The sequence below is a fragment of the Hyperoodon ampullatus genome, assembly GCF_949752795.1.
Source record: "Hyperoodon ampullatus genome assembly, chromosome: 1".
In the NCBI taxonomy this organism is placed as follows: domain Eukaryota; kingdom Metazoa; phylum Chordata; class Mammalia; order Artiodactyla; family Ziphiidae; genus Hyperoodon; species Hyperoodon ampullatus.
The window spans coordinates 221,574,945-221,595,316 of NC_136914.1; the positions used below are offsets into that span (position 1 = coordinate 221,574,945).

At 49.4% G+C, this 20,372-nt stretch overlaps 1 protein-coding gene across 1 annotated transcript in view; it reads right to left on the reverse strand.

Moving 5' to 3' along the window:
- Nucleotides 1-2,316, reverse strand: part of LOC307060869 (inactive carboxypeptidase-like protein X2) — a 34,911-nt gene extending 32,595 nt beyond the window's left edge. The window contains exon 1 of the mRNA XM_079715705.1: nucleotides 1,954-2,316. Coding sequence (XP_079571831.1) covers nucleotides 1,954-2,254 — 301 coding nt within the window. The 5' untranslated portion in view covers nucleotides 2,255-2,316. The remainder of the gene's footprint in view (nucleotides 1-1,953) is intronic.
- Between the last annotated feature and the right edge of the window lie 18,056 nt (nucleotides 2,317-20,372).

A 20,372-nucleotide genomic window follows, 5' to 3' on the forward strand; every position in this document is an offset into this window, starting at 1 on the left:
TGGGGAGTCAGCAATGCAGCCCTCAACACACCTGCAATAACCTTCTCCAAGCCACCAACTTTGGTGCGTTCCAGGAGGGCGGGGCCAGGGCTGTCTTGCGCACCCCTCCCCCAGGACCTCCCCCAGCACCTGATGTTGGAAAGGTTCTCGGTAAGGACCTGCAGAATTATGAAGAACTCTCAGAAGGACTAGCACAACCACGAGCTGACACACTGCAAGCTTTTGTTGAAAAACTCATCAAACAGCTGACAAGTAAGGTAGCAGGCACTAGTCGTCTTGAGCGGATAAAGATGCTGAGGTCCTGGAAGCTGAGTGCTGAGCCCCAGACCCGGGCATTAAGTGCAGTCCTCAGACTCTCGGTCTGGGGCTTCTTCCATGCTCCCCTTGCCGTCCCCCCAGTAAACACCAGAACCTAACAAATGTGTCTCCCACCCACCTCCCCCAACCATGCCCAGTGCTGTGCTAACCACGTAGCAGATACTAAAAAAACAAAAACACATGCCAGCTTGATTCAAACTACCAAACAAAAAAGGTCTTGAGTTAAAAGCACAGGAGAAGGGCTTCCAAATCTCCCACGCCAGCGAGTGACCCTAAGCAGCTTGCCTACGTGGTCAGAGCCTCAGTTTCCTCATCTGTCAAGTCACAAGAATACCCACCCCTCAGAACCCCTGAAAGAATGAATGAGACGGCTGTCCATAAATCTCCTAAATAAAGTCGCAGCGGATGGTCTACACATATGAGTGTCTTTTCCCACTCCTATTCCTGTTACTAAACCAGTATGGTTTTTACAAATCTTAATGTTCATAATTCCCCAGAAAATATAGGGAATTCCGGATGGTTCTCTTCAGGGTTACACAACTCACAGAACTGCCTGCAGATGTACAGAGCCGCCCACAAACTGAAATATGGCAGGACTCCCCCTCCAGGTAAGTGGAAAGGAGCTGCTGAGATGGGCCCACACACTCAAGAGTTCTGGGCCGCCATCTGCGCTCCTTCCCCACTGCCTCGCTGCTATCTTTTGTGAACAGTTTAACCAAACAAAGGTGATGCCTTTCATGCCAGGAGCTGTGTAATGGTGCCACTGGCATGTATCTCCTTTCAAGGAAGACCGTTACAAGGCCGGAGAATTTGGCCACAATCCTGCCTCACTCCTCAATCTTTAAATACTAGGACCGCAACCCTCTGCAATTTGAGCAAAGAACATTTGGGACAATGCAGAGAAAGTCCCCCTTCTCAAGGAGTGTAAGAAACCAAATGGAAGTCATGTCCCCAAGACGGGGAAGGCACAAAGTGGGGATGCAATTGAGAAGGCTGGGAGAGACGGCCGGCTTCAGGCGCCACTGGGCTTCCCCAATCCCTCCTCCTCCGGCACAGGAGTCCAGCTGCAGCCCAAGGCTCCCCGACAGAGGCTCTGCCATCCTGCCCCTACTGGACAGAGGATTCAAGGGACCCACAGAAAGCAGGAGGGAGGAAGCCGAGAGGGGAACCTGCCTGGGGAAAGGCCCACCGCTGAGCTCTCCCAAGAAGGCCACGGTGCCAAAACAGACCAACTAATCACATCGCCAAATAGGAAATTCACTCTCAAGAAAACGTCCTGGGAGAAGACTGTAAAAGTAGGCAGAGGAGGAAGAAGTGTCCTCCAGAAAGATCCTTTGCCCAGGAAATTTCAAACTTGGGGCATTGGGACCAGCTTCCCAACTGCACAGTCTGTCTCTACCTGAGAGGGAACCGCCAGTCAGGTTTAAGTTCCAGGGCGCTCGGAGCGGCCCGCGGGATGCGCAGTGCACTGCCTAGGAAGGGGGTGGGGGGCAGCGATGGGGAGGTTCACGGGTCTCTCATCCCAGGCACACGGACAGCGAAGCCAGCGGTCGCCTCAGACCCGGCGGCCACCGCCGGGACAGCCGCACAGCCACGGGCGCCCCCTCGGGCCGCGCAGCGCAGAAAGTTACTTACCTGGCGGAGGCGTCTCCGGAGCCAACTTCTCCCTCTTGGGAGCTTTCCTGGGCTTGGTCGCCTTCTTGGGCGGCCTGGGCTCAGACGCGCGCAGCTTCCGCTCCTCCTCCCCGGGCCCCGCGGGCAGCGGCGGCGAGAAGGGCTCGGGCTCCAGGCGCGCGTAGTAAGGCTCCCGGCTCCAAATCTCTTGCACGTAGTAGTCGGGGCCCTCGACGGCTGCGCCCTGGGCCGCGGCCCCGGCCAGGGCCACCGCCAGCAGCGCGAGAGCCAGCGCCAGCGCGGCGGCCCCCCGGCGGGCCATGCCCGCTCCTCCCCGCGCCCGGGGCAGGGTCACGGTCGCCGGGAGCGCCGGGCGGGCGGCGGGCGCGGACAGCGGCGCAGGGCAGGGGCGCCGGCCTCAACAGCGGGGCGCACGGGACGCGGAGGCGGCCGGCCGGCGGCGCGTGTGACCCGCTCTCAGGGCTGGGCTGGGCTGGGCCGGGCTGGGCTGGGCCGGGCCGGGGCGGGCAGGGGCGCGCCCAGACGCGGGGCGGGCGCAGGGGGGCCGGCCCCGCCCTTCCCTCCTCCCTCCCTTTCCGGCCGACCCCGCGGTGGCCAGCCCTTGGAGCCGGGTTTTGGGGGCCCCCTCCACCCCATCAACTGTCTCCAAACCTCCCCCTTTGCCCGCACTCCCGAAGCCGGCCAGTGCTGGGCGCTTGCTTCCCCAGAGACTCAAAGGAGTTTCCATCTAGAAGGAACCTCGAGCCGTTTTACAGGTTGGGGAACCGTGACCCACGATGAGAAAGGATCGGCCCAAGGTCCTAAAGCAAATCAGAGCCCGAAGCCTAGTCTCCAGCTCTCCTGACCCCTACCCCGTCCCTGGCTCCACATCAGACACGGGTTCCCCACCGGCCAGACAGACCTTTCCTCAACCTGACCATGATCCTATTTCAGGAGCTATGAATGAGGAACCCAGGTCCCCAGGGTTCCGAGGAGTAAAGTGTCGGGGGGGCGGAGCCCTGCTCCTGAGTTAGAAGTGACCCTGTTGGGTGAGGAGAGAAGTGGAGTCATCCCTACGGCTGACGTCCTGGCGGTCACAGGGCGCATTTGGTTCATCGGATGAGCAGCTTCCTGTCTTCAGGGCAGGGAGCTCACACTACCTTTTGAAAAAGTAGCTTATGTCCTTGGAAAACTCTGTGTTCATCTTTCAGGCTGGGATGTTGGGGAAATGGGGCCTGCGTTGGTTTTCTATTGCTGTTGTAACAGATTACTACAAATTTAGTGGTTGAAAGCAACACATACTTATTATGGTACAGGTCTGCAGGTTAGAAGTCTGAGCGGGTGTCACCAGGCTAAAATCCAGGCTTCCATCAGCAGGCTGCATTCCCTAGTGGGGCCTCTGGGGAAGAATCTTCCAGGCTCACACAGGTGTTGGCTGAGGTGAGTTCCCGGAGGTGGTAGCCTTGAGGTCCTCTTCACTGGCCGGCCATCAGCCTGGCCAGTCTTCACTCCCGGGTGCTGCTGTGTTCCTTCTCTTGCTGGCCATGAGGCGTTTCCAGCAGCCTCTCTCTGGTCCTGTATGTGGCCTCTACATCTGAGAGCCAGCACTGGCATGTTGAGTCCCTCCACGGGCTTCAACTCTCTCCCCTTCTGCCAAATCTTCCATCTTCCCAGCTGGGGAAAATTCTCTACTCCTGGATCGGATGGACCCACCCAAATAATTCAGGATAATCCCCTTCTCTTAAGGTGGTGACCTCAATCACATCCGCAAAGGCCATTTTGCCATGTAAGCTAACCGGTTCATGGATCCCCAGGATTCAGGTAGAAACATCTTTGGGGAGTCTTTCTGCTGACCCCAGGGACAGACTGACCCTCAACTCTCGGTTGGGCTCTCACCTTCCCAGTCCCTGTGGACCCTACCATTCCAGGGTGCCACTGGGTTGGGTCTGGGCACTCAGGCAAGGCCTCCCCATTTCCCTGGAGTCACACTTCTGAGCCCACACAGTGAGCAGGATTGGGCCATCCTCTGCCTCTGGCATCCCCCATTTGCCATCTGGTTTTCTCTCATTGTCCCCACACAGACCAATTAACCAGGCCATCCTTTAGGGCAGGTTTCCTGGGCTCCCAGACCTCAGGCCAAAGCGGAATGGATGGAGAGGGGTGGGGGGTGGTAGAGGGGGCAGGCTGAGGCAGGGCCCTGCCCTATCCCCAAGGGCCAGGAGGCCTTGGACTTGGTTCAACTTCCCAGGACATTCTGGAACCCAGAGCCAGCAGAGGTCTCCAGAGTGAGAGAAGAGGAAGGCCCCCTTCCCCTCCCTCTACTCTCCAAGCAGGCCTGGGCTAGGCTGGTCCATGACCCCCTCTGGATGCTTTCCCACCCTCTTCCACGATATATCCCCCGGGGCTCACTCACAGGGGCTCTTTTATCTAAAGCCAGGCGCTCCAGACAACAAAATAAGTCCACACGGGGCTTCAGGGGCAAAAAAGCAGCAAGTGACACACCCAGAAGTTCCAGCTGGCTGTACAAAGCGCAAGCGAGAGGGTCACCTGGAATCCTCCAACCAGGCAGGGTTGCACCCTGCACTACCTCCACCAGAGACCCCAGAGCCTGCTAAACACGCAGATGCCCAGGACCCACCCCAGACCTGCAGGATCTCCTGAGGGGTGGGATTGGGTGCTGGCACGTCTAGAATCTCCTCACATAATTCTGATACAGTTAAAGTTTGAGATTAACCTTCTCCCTCCCATTTTACGGAGGAGGAGACTGAGGCCCAGACTCACCCAAGGACACAAAGCAAACTAGTGGCAGTCAGACTAAATCCTTCTCTCCTGCCTTTATCCAATAGTTAAAGTCAGGCAGTCTGAATCTTGATGGCCGCAAACCCACAGGTTTTGAAAACGTGTTACTTTCCTGGCACCTCTTAGGTAACTAAAATAACATACACCTCCTCTGCAGCGTCTGGTAAAGGATCAGAGAATGTCCCACTCAAACGTGATTCTCAGCACATCCCTCGAATCAGGAAATAAATCCTACTAATCACTGTTCTCTGTATTATTGCTTGCTTGTTTGTCTTCCGTGGAGAGGCACATAATTAAAGCAAGCAGAACAAACAGAACAAGAATTGGCACTGATGCCAATGTAGCAACCCGCTGCACGGTTCCTGGAGCTGCCTTTGTCTACCTCTGATTCTCCATCTCTGGGGCTGCTCGCCTGGAAATTTGCAGGGCACAGCCAGAGTTCACGAAGTTTAGGAAGAGCGGGTGGCCAAGCTGATCTCATTCTCTTGTTGACCAAGCTGCATCCTGCTTCTCAACCCCAGCTTATCTGACAAGGAGGATTCCTTCATTCTTCAGCTTCCCAGATGAAGACTTTGCCCCATTTATGCTTTACCTTCTAAGACTGCTGACACGTCTCTGAATCCTGTTGCTTCTTGGGGCACATCTTCTTTTTTTTGTTTGTTTGTTTGTTTGTTTTTGCGGTATGCGGGCCTCTCACTGTTGTGGCCTCTCCCGTTGCAGACCACAGGCTCCGGATGCGCAGGCCCAGCGGTCATGGCTCACGGGCCCAGCCACTCCCCGGCATGTGGGATCCTCCCGGACCGGGGCACGAACCCGTGTCCCCTGCATCAGCAGGCGGACTCTCAACGACTGCGCCACCAGGGAAGCCCCGGCACATCTTCTTTAACTCACCTCTTCCTCCATTCCCACTGGCAGTATCCTGGTCCATTGCTCAGAGCCTCGCATCAGATTACTGGGACACTTGCTTGGCAGGTCTCTCTGCTTCTGGCCTCTGTGACTTGCTGTTCACCCCACATGGGAAGCTACCAGCTTTCTCCCTGAAACACCCATGTATAATGTCACTCACCTATTGAAAAACCTAAAGTGCTTACCCATCTCACATAAGTCCAAACCCTCTGCATAGGACTCAGGCTCAAGCACCCACCCAAACTTAATTCCCCCAGTGCACCAACCAGCAACAATGATAAGACATACTCTTCACTGCCCCTTGCTCAGTGTCTATAAAATCTTTATAAACTGGTAATTATTATAATCTGCTAATTTCACATTCTCCACAGACACAATAGAGTACAAGAAAGATGGAAAATTCTCAGTAAGTCATTGTTGCATGACTAATCATGAGTAAAGGTCTTTCATGGCATCAGCAGAGAGTGCTTTTTTCTGAGACCTTTTTGTTCTCAACCGAATAATGTATTTATTTAACTTAAGTCTAGGACCCTAACAAACGGCTGTTTTCATCTCCCAATAGTGTAAGTGGAGCTCAGTAAAGGGCTAACTAATCTTGGATATTTGCCAAGCTATGAAAGCAACCCCTCCAGGTGGGTGTAGTAGCTGGGCAAATTTGGAAACCAGAATGGCAGCTCAGAATCCCTTCTGGTTTCTGAGTTCTTCAAATGGTGTTTCGTTTTGTTTTTAAGTCAACTCATGGTTTGCTTCAGTTGGGAATCTGTTTATGTGCATTTCTGTTAAGCAGGGTAAGCCAGTGTTCATTCATTCATTCATTCATTCGTTCCTGAGACTCAGGATTCTGCTAAGCCAATTTCTGTTCCACAGCAAATCTGTACTTGTCAAAAAATCCTCAAACACCTCACAGAGCTAATAATTTTTCAAATATTTACGAGCCCCACAGAGAAGATTTATGTTAAGCTGCTTGACAAGGAACAAGAGAGTGTACAGGGCCAGGGAACATTCTGTTGAAACAAATGTTGTCAAGACATCAATACTTTCATAGCATTTTTCATAACGAACTTTCACACTTGCTCATTTCCCTAATTATCCCTGAGACGTTTACACTCAGAAAGAATGAAATGGATTTTTTTTTAAGATCGGTAATTTGAAAAATTAGCTGCTATATAAAGAAAAATACACGTTCAGGCACAGTCATTGCTAAAAATATAGTCTCGAGATAGCTGCTCACAAAGAGAGATACTAAGTTGTTATGGCAACGATGATTATAATTACGAAGCTGGAGGGTTTTTCCCGTTCATCACTCTGTTGAGATGTGGTAGTTTAAATGGCAGCGTCCTTTGTAATGTCCTCAGTCTCATTACTACATAATCACCCATTTCATATTTAATTTTCAACATGTTTGTTCTCACTCCTAGACTGTATAGATTTGGCATCTTTTGATAAGCTTCATTCTTAGTTCATGGGTCCCGTACCCTTGCAGCTCATTTTCTCTCCTCAGTATTGTCTCTGCTCTGTGATTTCATTTTTAGTTTGACCTGGGGAAACTTGCTTTGGCTTGAGATATTCCATGTGTAAACAATAAGATGCTGTTGTCAAAACTGTTAAGAAATCATACCAACAGACACTTGGGGAGACAACTGAACTCAGATTAGTCAGAGGCTGCTCAGTATCCCTGGAGATACAGCATTTCTTGGTCACCTACTATGTGCAGGACAATTTGCAGATATGATCACATCTAACCTTTGTGCTGATTTCTCTCCGTGCATTTGCTCCCATATCTATCCCCCTCGGTCGTCTGCGTCCTGAAAGCTGACCCTTGTGGAATGAGCATCCTTGCCCTCTGGTTTCTGATTGGCTATGGTCAATAAGAGGTGTCAGTAGGAGATAGGAAGTGGGGGGAGAGAGAGATCTGGGTACCACTCCTCCCCCCAGCCCTTCCATGTCCCTCCCTACTTTGGCCCCAGGGGTCCTCCTGGTAGCTGCCCTGAAGCCCCACTCCTCAGCTCCTGTTCTGCAGGCCGATGGGCAGTAATGACTTCCTGCAGGTCTAAGCCTGTTCCCACTAGTCTCTGACCCATCACGGGGCCCAAGATGCACTTAGGCACAGGCCCACCCAGTGCTAGTCACGAGGGGTTCTTGGGGGTGGCTTTAGCTGCCAGCAAATCTCTAGCCCCTTCTTCCAGTGGGATTGCTTAGGATCTAAATTCCTCAAAATGGAAATTCTGGAGCTGCTCCTGTGGTCACTTAATGCATGAAACCTAAAAGAGAAGGAGCGTTCATCTCTGTGGAATCACTGTTTGCATGAAAAGGAACTCAGTGTGAGAAACCAGGACACAAAGTCTAGGAAGCTTCTTTCCTGTCCCCCCAGCCCACCACCAACACGTGGGGCTGCCGCACTCTAGCCCAGATCAGAAAAAAGGTTTTCAAAGGTCTGAAGCTCAGGCCTTCCACTTTCTCTCCCACTGTCAGGGTACAGGACTCTCTGAAACAGCAATGCCAAACGCACTTAGTCCACAAACTCAGGGAGGCCTCAGAAATGGAAAAGACCACACACACCTATAGCTTATTATCATGCCACCAAACCCGAAACCAGGGGTTGTACTGCAGTTTCTGCAGGAGAAATCTCTGATCTGTCCACATCCCAGAAGATACTGAGCTTCATAGAATAGAGACCAGAAATATAACAAGAAAGTATTATAAGCTTAACAAATTTGAAAATCTAATAAATTCCTAGGAAAAATATAAAATGCCAAAGTTGACACAATAAGAGAGAACCCAAAGAGACCAACAATAGTAAAGAAATTAAAATGGGAGTCAGCCAGTCTTTGTAAAGAAGTTCCAGCGGTTTTACAAGTGAATTTACCAAACTTTTTAAAAGGTCAAAATTCCCATCTCATAACAGTTTTATTCTAGGAAACAGAAAAAGAGTGAAAGCTGCTTAGATCATTTTATGTGGCTAGGGTAATCTTGGTTCTAAAACCACAGAATGAAAATATATGAAAAGAATATAATGAGCTCATTTTATTATGAATACAGATGCAAAAAAATCTTGAGTCAGATATTAGCTAACTGCATCCAACAGCTTATTTTTTAATACAGTATAAGAAAGCTAGCCTTGTTTTAGGAATACAAGGTTGGTTCAACAGGAGAAAACCTATCTATGTAGTTCATCACAGCAATGGACCAAAAGACAAAAATTGTATGATTATCTGAATCAATGAATTGTCAATGCATTATCTGAATCTGAAAAGCATTTCTTAATATTCAACACCTAATTAGGAAAGAAACTCTTAACAAACTACAAATAAAAGGGAACTTTCTTATCCTGATAAAGGTTATGTACCAAAAATCTATAACAAACATTATAATTAATAGAATCAATTTAAATGCATTCCCTTTAAGACTGGATTCAAGGCCAGGTGTCCACCATCGCTGTTATTGTTTCACATGGTCCTGGAAGCTGTGGCCAATGTTATAGGGGAAAAAGGGACAAAAAAGTGTAAATTTAAGAAGGAAAGAGAAAACATCTTTATTATTAAAGATTAATCATCTGATCATTTACCCAGGAAACACCAGCAGAATCATCAGGCAAAATAAGACATAGTTTTGCAAGATAGGTTGATGAAAGATGAATTTTTTAAAAACCAGTAACATTTCGGTACACCAGTGATAACAAATCAGACAATATAACACAAGATAAGATAAATTCACAGTAGTAGCTAATTATGGCTGGAACTATCAATACTTCGGAATTTATCTAACCAAGAATACAGAAGACCTGTAAGGAGGCAACTCTGAAATTTTAGTAAAGAACTTAGATGATGTCCTGAACAAATGACAAGACAGAATTCCATGCTCTTTCGTGGATAACTTAGTATCATAAAGATTCAATTCTCACCCCTACATATTAATCTATAAATCAATTAATTGTAAATATAAGTAAATTCTATACAATAAAAAATCTAGTTGGATTTTTGAGAAATTCAATACAGTTATTCTAAAATATGTATGGAAAGAAAAAAGTCCTGAAATAGCTAAGCTAGCCTTAACTTGTCCAACTAGGTATTAAGACACATCACAAAGTCACAGTTGAAAAAAAGGGGGGAAAAAGAAATAGAAATCATGGTACTGGCACAAAAACAGACCACAGACAAACGTAACAAATGAGAGAGCTTAGATACAGACTTGTGTGTACTGGGAACAATACACAATGTGAGAATGTTATGAAGCAAGGTAGAATTTTCACTCTGTGGCATTGGGAAATCTGGCTTTCCATATGGGGAAAGCTAAAACTGGGTCCTTACCTAAGACCACTCAAAAAGGTAAACTCCAAATGGATTAAAAAGCTAAATGTGAAAAGCAAAACCATGAAGATAAAAGAAGAAAATATAGGAAAATATCTTTGTGACCTAGAGATGCGGAAAACTTCTGAAATAAAACCTCAAAAGTACAAACCATAAGGCAAAGTAATTGGTGAAGTTGCTTATATTGAGATAAAGGATTTATATTCTACAAAGGGCACCCCGGACAACATGAACAGACAGATAACATATTGAGATCTGATACCCGCAATGTTTAAATCTGACAAAAAATCAATACCCATGATATGCAAGGAAGAAAAGCCCCAGTAGAAAAATGGGCAAAGGATCTGAACAGGTTACTCACAGAAGAGAAAACTCAAAAGACTAACGATGTATAAAGAGATGCTCAAAGTCATTAGCAAGCAGAGACATAGAAATTTAAATGATGAGGTATCAACCGGCAACTATTAGCTGCAGAGAAACGAGAAAGCTGGATAGTGTCAAGGGTCGGTGACGATGTGGGGTTATATGACCTCCCCTCCAGCATTGCTGGGGGGCATGGGGGCAGGTGACCTCCATCTGGAAGGCAGACGCATGTTCCCTGATGCATTCCTAAAGAACTCATGCCCACCGCACCTGTGCTCGTTATTTGTATAAGACAGAACGTTAAAGATTATGAACCCAATGAAAAAGAAAAATGTAGCTGAGAAGCATTTTTTTCCCACTAAACTGCTTCTGCCAACAGAGAATATTACATTAATGCGGGATCAAATCACAGAAACAATATCTACATTGCCATTTGCACACAGAAGACTTTGGTCAACCAGCTTAACTTACTTTCTTCTTTTCCACTGAATTGAATAAACCGATCAATTTTGTGGCACTACCTTCTAGAGTCAACCCAAATTAATGATTTGGTAATGCCAATTAACTTTTATTCTTCCATAACTTTCGGGTGACTTTTAGGAAGTAACAGATGTAGGAATAGGTAAGCAAATGCAGTATATTAAAAGCATTTGTAATATGCCCTTTTGCCATTTAGGGACTATATTATATAAATACCCCTGTACCGTAAGAAAAGTAGATCCCTGTTCTCAAGCTATAATAACCTGATTTAGATCACAACACTAGGCATATATCAAAAGCAGGGCATAGTAGTTTTTAAATTCAATTTAATTACATCTACTCTTCGGGGTACAATCAGGAAACAATTTTTTTAAGTCTTGGGTCTTTCCTTCACACCTGGGTATCACTGATGACTTGCTCCAGGTTGTAATTCACATGCTGAAAGGCAGAGTGCCTTAGAAGGGCTCAGGCATAAAGGCTGGGGAGCTCTGGGAGCAGCAGACCCTTCCTTTCCCTTCCCCTAAGCACATTTTCTCCTCCACATGGAAAGAGGGTAAGCTGTCACATCCGGTTATAAAGTCTGTAGCTAAGAATCCATTTCTGTTTCTAAGAAGGTTGAAAATCTGATGCTTTGTGTATCCAACCCAAATTGCACCCACTGTAACAACCTGGATAAAATTCTTAAATCTTTTTTAAACCCAAGCTACCAAACTCCAGTGGATAAAACAGAAAGCCTGTTTGTTTACTGTTTCCATTCTCCATCCCAGCGGTAGCAGCGAGGGCTGTTCAATATTGAAGTGCTTAAATTTGGTATTTTAATGTATAAACAGCCTCCAAACATAATTACTGATCCAGGAGAGACCCATCTGAGGACCTGCACACCGGGGCACAGACAGGTAGCCCATCAGAGTCAGGCCAACATGGGCCTGAGGTCCTCCCTCACCCTGACTCTACCCCCCACTAGCTGTCCGCCTGGAGCAGGGGCTGGCTGCACCATCCTAGCCTCAGTTATGCATCTGCAAAGTGGGAGAAACCCTCCGGACCTAATAGAGAATTGTGGTGAGACTTTAATAATGAGATGCATGCAACTGCTTAGCCGAAAGCTTGGCACATAGTAGATGCTCAGTGAAGGTGAGCTGCTGCTCTTGTGATTTGTTGTGATGATCTCGTCCTGTCAGAGTATGGTGCATGCTCATCACTGCCTCATGGAGAAAGGAGACCCCACACCATGCCCTTTACTCTTTCCTGGCTCCCCCCGCCAACATCACTACCACCCCCAATTTGCACACACTGTGGCCACTACCTGGATGCTCTCTGGTCCTTCCTTCCTTGGCAAACTCCCACTTGTACTTCAAGGCGCCCCCCTGGGGGAGCCCTCCCTGACTGCAGGTCTTCTCTCCACCCCCCAGGATCCCACAGCACCCTGCACATGGCTCCCACGACCCTCAGGGCATTGTGAGTTCCCCACTGCCCAGTGAGCTCCTCCAATGGAGAGGGCGCAGAAAGCACTTGGCTTCTCTCCCACACGCAGAAGGTGTCCGGTACACGCTAGCTGCATGGCTGCATGAAAAGAACTTAGCAGCGTCCAAAGCCTGATTTCTCTCTGGGTCCCCTTCAGCACCTATCCCAATGCCTGGCACACAGTAGGTGCTCAATAAACAGTCATGCATTGAAATTGACTTTCAAAGTCCACATCACCCAGACTGCATTTGCTTCCAAGTGGCTCATCTGGTCTTCCAGCGCAGCCTGGGACCCAGGGTACCTGCCTATCCTTTATCATCACCTGCCACCTTTATCATCATCCAGTCCTCAGGTCGTCCCCTGACATGGGTGAAGCCCTCCTAGGGATGGGTGCACAGTGTGAGGAGGAAGACAGACCCTGCTACTCCCACAAGAACAGAGACCAGGGTGCCTGCACCCCCCCTCAGGCTGGGGGAGGGGGTTTTGCAACGTGCAGAGAGCGCTCTCCAGCTTCCCCCAGCCACTTTACATTTTACAAGGGATCTTGTTCTTAAAAGAGGAAAGGAAGAAAAGCCAGAACCAAGCCAATTAATTTTTTAAACACCCCAGAGATCCAAATTAAACAAGGTTTGCCAGACACAGCTATAGCCTGACAAAGATAGGAGATTTTCAGTCTCTGGCGTGGGTTAGCCTGGCCAGGACCCATCCTTCTCCTGTCAATTCCCACCCAGTTAGAGGAGATTCCTGAGTTTGCCCCACCTCAGCTAAGGCAGCTCTTAGCTCCCTCTTTGGAGAAAAAAATTCATGAGACATATGAATTGAAATAAAAATAGCATGACAATTAAAATCAACATACAAGATTTTCTTTTTCAAATGAAACCTTTGCAGTTATAGTTACATAAATGAAATACCTTTCAGCCTTCAGGTCTCAGCTTAAATGTCACTTGCTCAGAGAGCCCTTTCTGGAAAATTCTATTTCATGCAGGCCTTACCCTGCTCTCCTCATTTCCTGGCTCTACATCCTTCTTTTCCTTCATGGCACCCAGCACACTTTGTCACTCTGTTCTAATTGCTCTGATGCTTGAGTTAGTAAGAGACAGGCTGGTTCGGTGACTGAGAGAGTGGACCCTGGATCAGTGGCTGGAGTTCAGAGTCTGGCTCAGTCACTCAGCAGCTGTGCCTCAGTGTCCTCATCTGCAAAATGGGCGTGACAGTGCTCCCTCATACATATACAATGGAATATTACTCAGCCATAAAAAGGAGGAAATAATGCCATTTTCAGCAACATGGAAGGACCTAGAGATGATCCTACTAAGTGAAGTCAGACAGAGAAAGACAAATATCATATGACATCACTTATATGTGGAATCTAAAATATGATACAAATGAACTTATTTACAAAACAGAAGCAGACTCACAGGCATAGAAAACAAAATTATGGTTACCGAAGGTGAAGGAGGGGGAGGGATAAACTAGGATTTGGGGATTAACAGATACAAACTACTGTATATAAGATACATAAACAACAAGGTCCTACTGTAGAGCACAGGAACTATATTCAATATCCTGTAATAAACCATAATGGAAAAGAATCTGAAAAAGAATGTATATACCTACATATATGTATGTATGTATAACTGAATCACTTTCCTGTACACCTAAATCATTGTAAATCAGTTTACTTCAATAAAAAATTATAAAAAAAAAATTTTTTTAAATAGTGTCCACCTCACAGACCTGTGGGGAGTAAATGCGTTAATTTGTGTAAAGTGCTTAGAACAGAACCTTGCCATGGGAAGGGCTAAATTATGTTAAAGCTCCCACTTTTAGCTTCAGTGGTTTTATTCACTAAGATCTGACCACACCTCGCACCACTCCTGGCACAGGGCACGTGGTCAGTAAAGGCTGGGTTCTCCTCAACCCCGGCCCCAACCTGTGTATCCACACTCACCCCCTCCTCTCTTATCCATAAACCCCTTCTCAGACCAAACTGAGCGTCTCCTTCTGCATTCACAGGTCGGGCTCTCCCACCTTCCTCCAGTGCTGTCCCCTCCGCTGCCACCTGTCCAGCCCTTCCTCCTGGTTGTGCCATCCCTCCCCCGGCTCCCTGCCGCATGTCTACCCACGGCAGCGCCCAAGCACTGCTTCCTCCATCTTACTCTTTCCTAGTGAGGAAGTAGCCCTCCTGGCCGTGGGCGGTGCAGCCAGTGACCACGCTCTGGGCCGGGCAGGTGGCAGCTGTGCCAGGAAGTCACCCCAAGACAAGGACAGAGCAGGGCTTTGCAGCTCCCTTATCAGGTGCTTGCCTTCCCAATACCCTGAGCTCCCATCAGCCAGGCTGTTTCTAATGGGCGCCTGCAGTGAGGTGGTCCCTTCAACAAAGACGAAGAGGGAATAAGAGAAATAATGAGGAAAGCGACACAGCTGGGTCATTAGCAGCCAAGGGTTTCCAGATTTAAGGATGATGTGACCTTGGCAATGAAGCTGTGGTCCCAGAGAGAGCAATACAGAGACAGTCACTTTGGTTCCAGAGATGCGGCGCTCTGTGCCTCAGCCTTTCAGAGCCTCAGTTGCTCCATCTGCAAACTAGGGAGCTGGGCAGGTGACCCTGAAAGCTCCTCCTCCTACTTCAGTCCCTGGCCTTCTGGTGCACAGTGACTGAACCACTGAAGCTTTCAGTCCAGGGCAGAGCATGCCCATGACCAAGAGATGGCCCACCCAACACATCAAGTTCCAGACTTCCCTGTGGCTCCCAGGGCCCAAGCTCCTTCACGTCTGTCCCACCCATCACATTCGGCTCCTCCTTTCCACCCAGCCAACCCCTTCCCCATCCCTGTGAACCCCAGTGTCACCATCAGAGCCCCTCCTGCCCAGTGATTTCCCTCATTTAACCACCTCCCTGCCTCCCACCCTCAACCTCACCCCACTCGATCCTCCATCCTCCATCCTCCATCCTCCGTCTTCCATCCTCCATCCTCCATCTTCCATCCTCCATCCTCCATCTTCCATCCTCCATCCTCCATCCTCCATCTTCCATCCTCCATCCTCCATCTTCCATCCTTCATCCTCCATCCTCCATCCTCCATCTTCCATCCTCCATCCTCCATCTTCCTCCGTCTTCCATCCTCCATCCTCCATCCTCCATCCTCCATCCTCCATCTTCCATCCTCCATCCTCCATCCTCCATCTTCCATCCTCCACCTTCCATCCTCCATCCTCAATCCTCCATCATCCATCCTCCATCTTCCATCCTCCATCCTCCATCCTCCATCCTCCATCTTCCATCCTCCATCTTCCATCCTCCATCCTCCATCTTCCTCCGTCTTCCATCCTCCATCCTCCATCCTCCATCTTCCATCCTCCATCCTCCATCCTCCATCCTCCATCCATCCTCCTTCCTCCATCCTCCATCCATCCTCCATCCTCCATCCTCCATCCTCCATCTTCCATCCTCCATCCTCCATCTTCCTCTGTCTTCCATCCTCCATCCTCCATCCTCCATCCTCCATCTTCCATCCTCCATCCTCCATCCTCCATCCTCCATCCTCCATCTTGCTCCATCTTCCATCCTCCATCCTCCATCTTCCTTCCTCCATCCTCCATCCTCCATCATCCATCGTCCATCCTCCATCATCTATCCTCCATCCTCTATCTTCCATCCTCCATCCTCCATCCATCTTCCATCCTCCATCCTCCATCCATCTTCCATCCTCCATCCTCCATCCTCCATCCTCCATCCTCCATCTTCCAACCTCCATCCTCCATCCTCCATCCTCCATCCTCCATCCTCCATCTTCCTCCATCCTCCATCCTCCATCTTCCATCCTCCATCCTCCATCCATCTTCCATCCTCCATCCTCCATCCTCCATCCATCTTCCATCCTCCCTCCTCCATCCTCCATCTTCCATCCTCCATCCTCCATCCTCCATCCTCCATCTTCCAACCTCCATCCTCCATCCTCCATCCTCCATCCTCCATCCTCCATCTTCCTCCATCCTCCATCCTCCATCTTCCATCCTCCATCCTCCATCCATCTTCCATCCTCCATCCTCCATCCTCCATCCATCTTCCATCCTCCCTCCTCCATCCTCCATCCTCCATCCTCCATCTTCCAACCTCCATCCTCCATCCTCCATCCTCCATCCTCCATCCTCCATCTTCCTCCATCTTCCATCCTCCATCCTCCATCCTCCATCTTCCATCCTCCATCCTCCATCTTCCATCCTCCATCCTCCATCTTCCTCCATCTTCCATCCTCCATCCTCCATCCTCCATCCTCCATCCTCCATCCTCCATTTTCCATCCTCCATCCTCCATCTTCCATCCTCCATCTTCCATCCTCCATCCTCAATCCTCCATCATCCATCCTCCATCTTCCATCCTCCATCCTCCATCCTCCATCCTCCATCTTCCATCCTCCATCTTCCATCCTCCATCCTCCATCTTCCTCCGTCTTCCATCCTCCATCCTCCATCCTCCATCTTCCATCCTCCATCCTCCATCCTCCATCCATCCTCCTTCCTCCATCCTCCATCCATCCTCCATCCTCCATCTTCCATCCTCCATCCTCCATCCTCCATCTTCCATCCTCCATCCTCCATCTTCCTCCATCTTCCATCCTCCATCCTCCATCCATCTTCCATCCTCCATCCTCCATCATCCATCGTCCATCCTCCATCTTCTATCCTCCATCCTCCATCTTCCATCCTCCATCCTCCATCCTCCATCCTCCATCCTCCATCCATCTTCCATCCTCCATCCTCCATCCTCCATCCTCCATCCATCTTCCATCCTCCATCCTCCATCCTCCATCCTCCATCCTCCATCCATCCTCCATCCTCCATCCTCCATCCTCCATCTTCCATCCTCCATCCTCCATCCTCCATCCTCCATCTTCCTCCATCTTCCATCCTCCATCCTCCATCCGCCATCCTCCATCTTCCTCCATCCTCCACCTTCCATCCTCCATCATCCATCGTCCATCCTCCATCTTCCATCCTCCATCCTCCATCTTCTATTCTCCATCCTCCATCCTCTATCCTCCATCCTCCATCCTCCATCCTCCATCCATCTTCCATCCTCCATCCTCCATCCTCCATCTTCCATCCTCCATCTTCCATCCTCCATCCTCCATCCTCCATTCTCCATCCTCCATCCATCTTCCATCCTCCATCCTCCATCCTCCATCCTCCATCCTCCATCTTCCATCCTCCATCCTCCATCCATCTTCCATCCTCCATCCTCCATCCTCCATCCTCCATCCTCCATCCATCCTCCATCCTCCATCCTCCATCCTCCATTCTCCATCCTCCATCCTCCATCCTGTATCCTCCGTCTTCCATCCAGCTTTGAGACTTGGGTACTTCCCTGCCACCTGGAGGATGATGTCCAAACCCCAGGGTCTGCATGAACTGGCCACCTGCCAACACTCTCCCCACATCTTCACCCCACCAGTGATGCCCAGGTACAGAAACGAGGTCACACCATCTACAAGGCTCCCCCACATTCTTGCTCACCCACATCTACTGCCAGGAACGGCATTGCCAACTCCAGGCAGCCTCCCCCTGCCAGCTCTTCCACCTGCTCCCACTCCAGATTCCCACATCTCCATATTTCATTCCAGAAGTCTCCTCAGAAACATGAAAGAAAAGGGAACATGGGCAGATCATGTACTAACCTCATCACTTAACTTTATCAAGCCTCAGTTTTCTCATCTATAAAATGGGACACTAATGCCTACCTAGCTCAGAAGAGAGCTGGAATAAAGATGCTTCACAAACTGGAAACACCGCATAAATGTCCGGCCGGTGCCATGTCGCACCTCGCTTATCCCTCCTGCCTGCCCACAGTAGCCTCCACACTCCAGTAGATGTAGCACCTCCTGTTCCAAACAGCTAAGGATCCCGAGGGGTCTGCCAGATTGCCACTCCCCAAACATCCCTGATATAAATCCTGTCAGTCTCCCTCAGCTGCCTCTGAGCCTCTGGGCCTGTGTGCAGGATATCAGAATAAAGTTTAAATTAAATCCAGAAGCTGCAATACTTCATAAAAATCACACTGCAGATTCCCCACCAGGGATGCCAAACCAAAAAAATAATAATAGATAAATACTACATTTTGCCCCATGGGCACCAAATTTCCCCCAACTTGGCTCCACAAGGCCTGGAGCCCTTCCAAAGATAAGAAATCTAGGCAGGAAACCTCTCACATTTTCTTCAGGATCCAATTCATTCCCAAGCATTTTCTGGAAGGAGAGAGAGAAGCAGGGTCCCAAGCCACCAAGAGCCAGAATGATGAAAATGACTCCCAAATGGTGCCGGTGGGAGGGAGGGTGTCAGGACTGCTTTCTACGTGGCCACCTCCCCTGCAATAACCAGGCCTTGTTTTCTACTGGTGACGTTTCCAACTGCCCAGCAGCTGCCTGATGGGAGGCTTCTACCCATCTGGAGCTCACCGGCAGGATTTATGAGTTTCTGGCCCTACATGTTCAGCACAATGAACTTCGTGCTCAGAGGCAACTGTGAGAAGCCCCAGAGGGGTGTGTGTGTGCTCTAAACAGCTGCATTGGGACCTCTCTGGTGGCGCAGTGGTTAAGGATCCACCTGCCAAAGCAGGGGATACGGGTTCGAGCCATGGTCTGGGAAGATCCCACATGCTGCAGAGCAACTAAGCCCACGCGCCACAACTACTGAGCCTGTGCTCTAGAGCCCGCGAGCCACAAATACTGAGCCCTCATGCCACAACTACTGAAGCCCGCACGCCTAGACCCTGTGCTCCGCAACGAGAAGCCACCACAATGAGAAGCCTGCGCACCGCAACGAAGAGTAGCCCCCGCTCGCCGCAAATAGAGAAAGCCTGTGCACAGCAATGAAGACCTAAAGCAGCCAAAAAATAATAAATAAATAAACAGCTGCATTTCCAGGGGAGCTCCCCTCCGCGTGGAGTGTTTATAAGAGGCTGCCTAGGAGTGGTAGGATACCTGTTCCTGGTGCCACAATGATTTGCTAATGTAATTAACATACGGGCTGAAACTGAAGAAGGTGGTTCCAATCACAGTGACTATTTTTAGAGGTCTCCTAATGGAAAACTCTTTTCCTTTCAAACCACACAGCTTTCTATAATTAGGATAGAGACTATTATTCAAGTCAGATTTTTTTCCCCCCTCAAATCTCTGTGCTTTATACGATGTTATCATGAAAATGCATTTACTTGGGATGGACGACACACAGAGTGAGCCGCCTGGCCGGGGCAGGTGTGATCAGGGTACCCACGGTGTCCTCGCCTACCCCATGCGGCAGAGGCAGGACAGGGTCACCACCACAAGCCCCCTAGCCCCACCCCATGGCCCACCCTGACCCTGCCAGCGATCTCTGGGTGACACGGAACCATCCATTCTTGTGCAGTTTTCTCTTAGGAAGCAGCTGAGGGTCCCTGAGAGCATGGACATATCTAGAGAATGATTTTTTTAAATGTTTCTTCCACTGTTCTGGATATAGCGCCATAGATATCCTCCCACAGGTTCATTCATGCGCTCAGAAATAGTTCGTGAGTGTCTGCTTGGTGCCGAGAGGGCTTGGACCCTGTGAGGGTCGAGGACACACGGAAGCGCGTGGGAGCGAACCCCGCTGCCTTAGGTAGCTTATGTTCTAGAGGGGGGAGGGGTTAAGTCAACAAAGCCATATATCAACAAAAGACAGCTTTGGATAAATGCTTAAGTAAGAAAAAGAAGGGAGAGAGGAAATGAGAAATGAAGGTAGGGTGGGGTGAGGAATAACAGAAGGAAAGGGGAGGGGAGGAGAGGAGGAGGAGAGAGAGAAGATGGGAGGGAGGACCAGGGGGCTCTGACGGGGACAGGGGGAGGCGGTCCGCTCTGGGATAAGGGTGGGTGGGGAAGCCCTCTCTGAGCAGTCTCGGGACCACCACGTGCGTCTGCCTGAGGTGCCAGGGACACTGCACGGGGACCAGGCAACCAAGTGGAGTCTTCCAGAACAGCTGGCGTCAGGCAAAATCCATCCCACCCAAATTCGGTCCCCATAAATTCAGACCGCGGTCCACACTACGCTTAACATTTTTTTTTAAAAAAAACATCTTTTGCTAAGGTACCGAATCCAGGTTGAATAAAG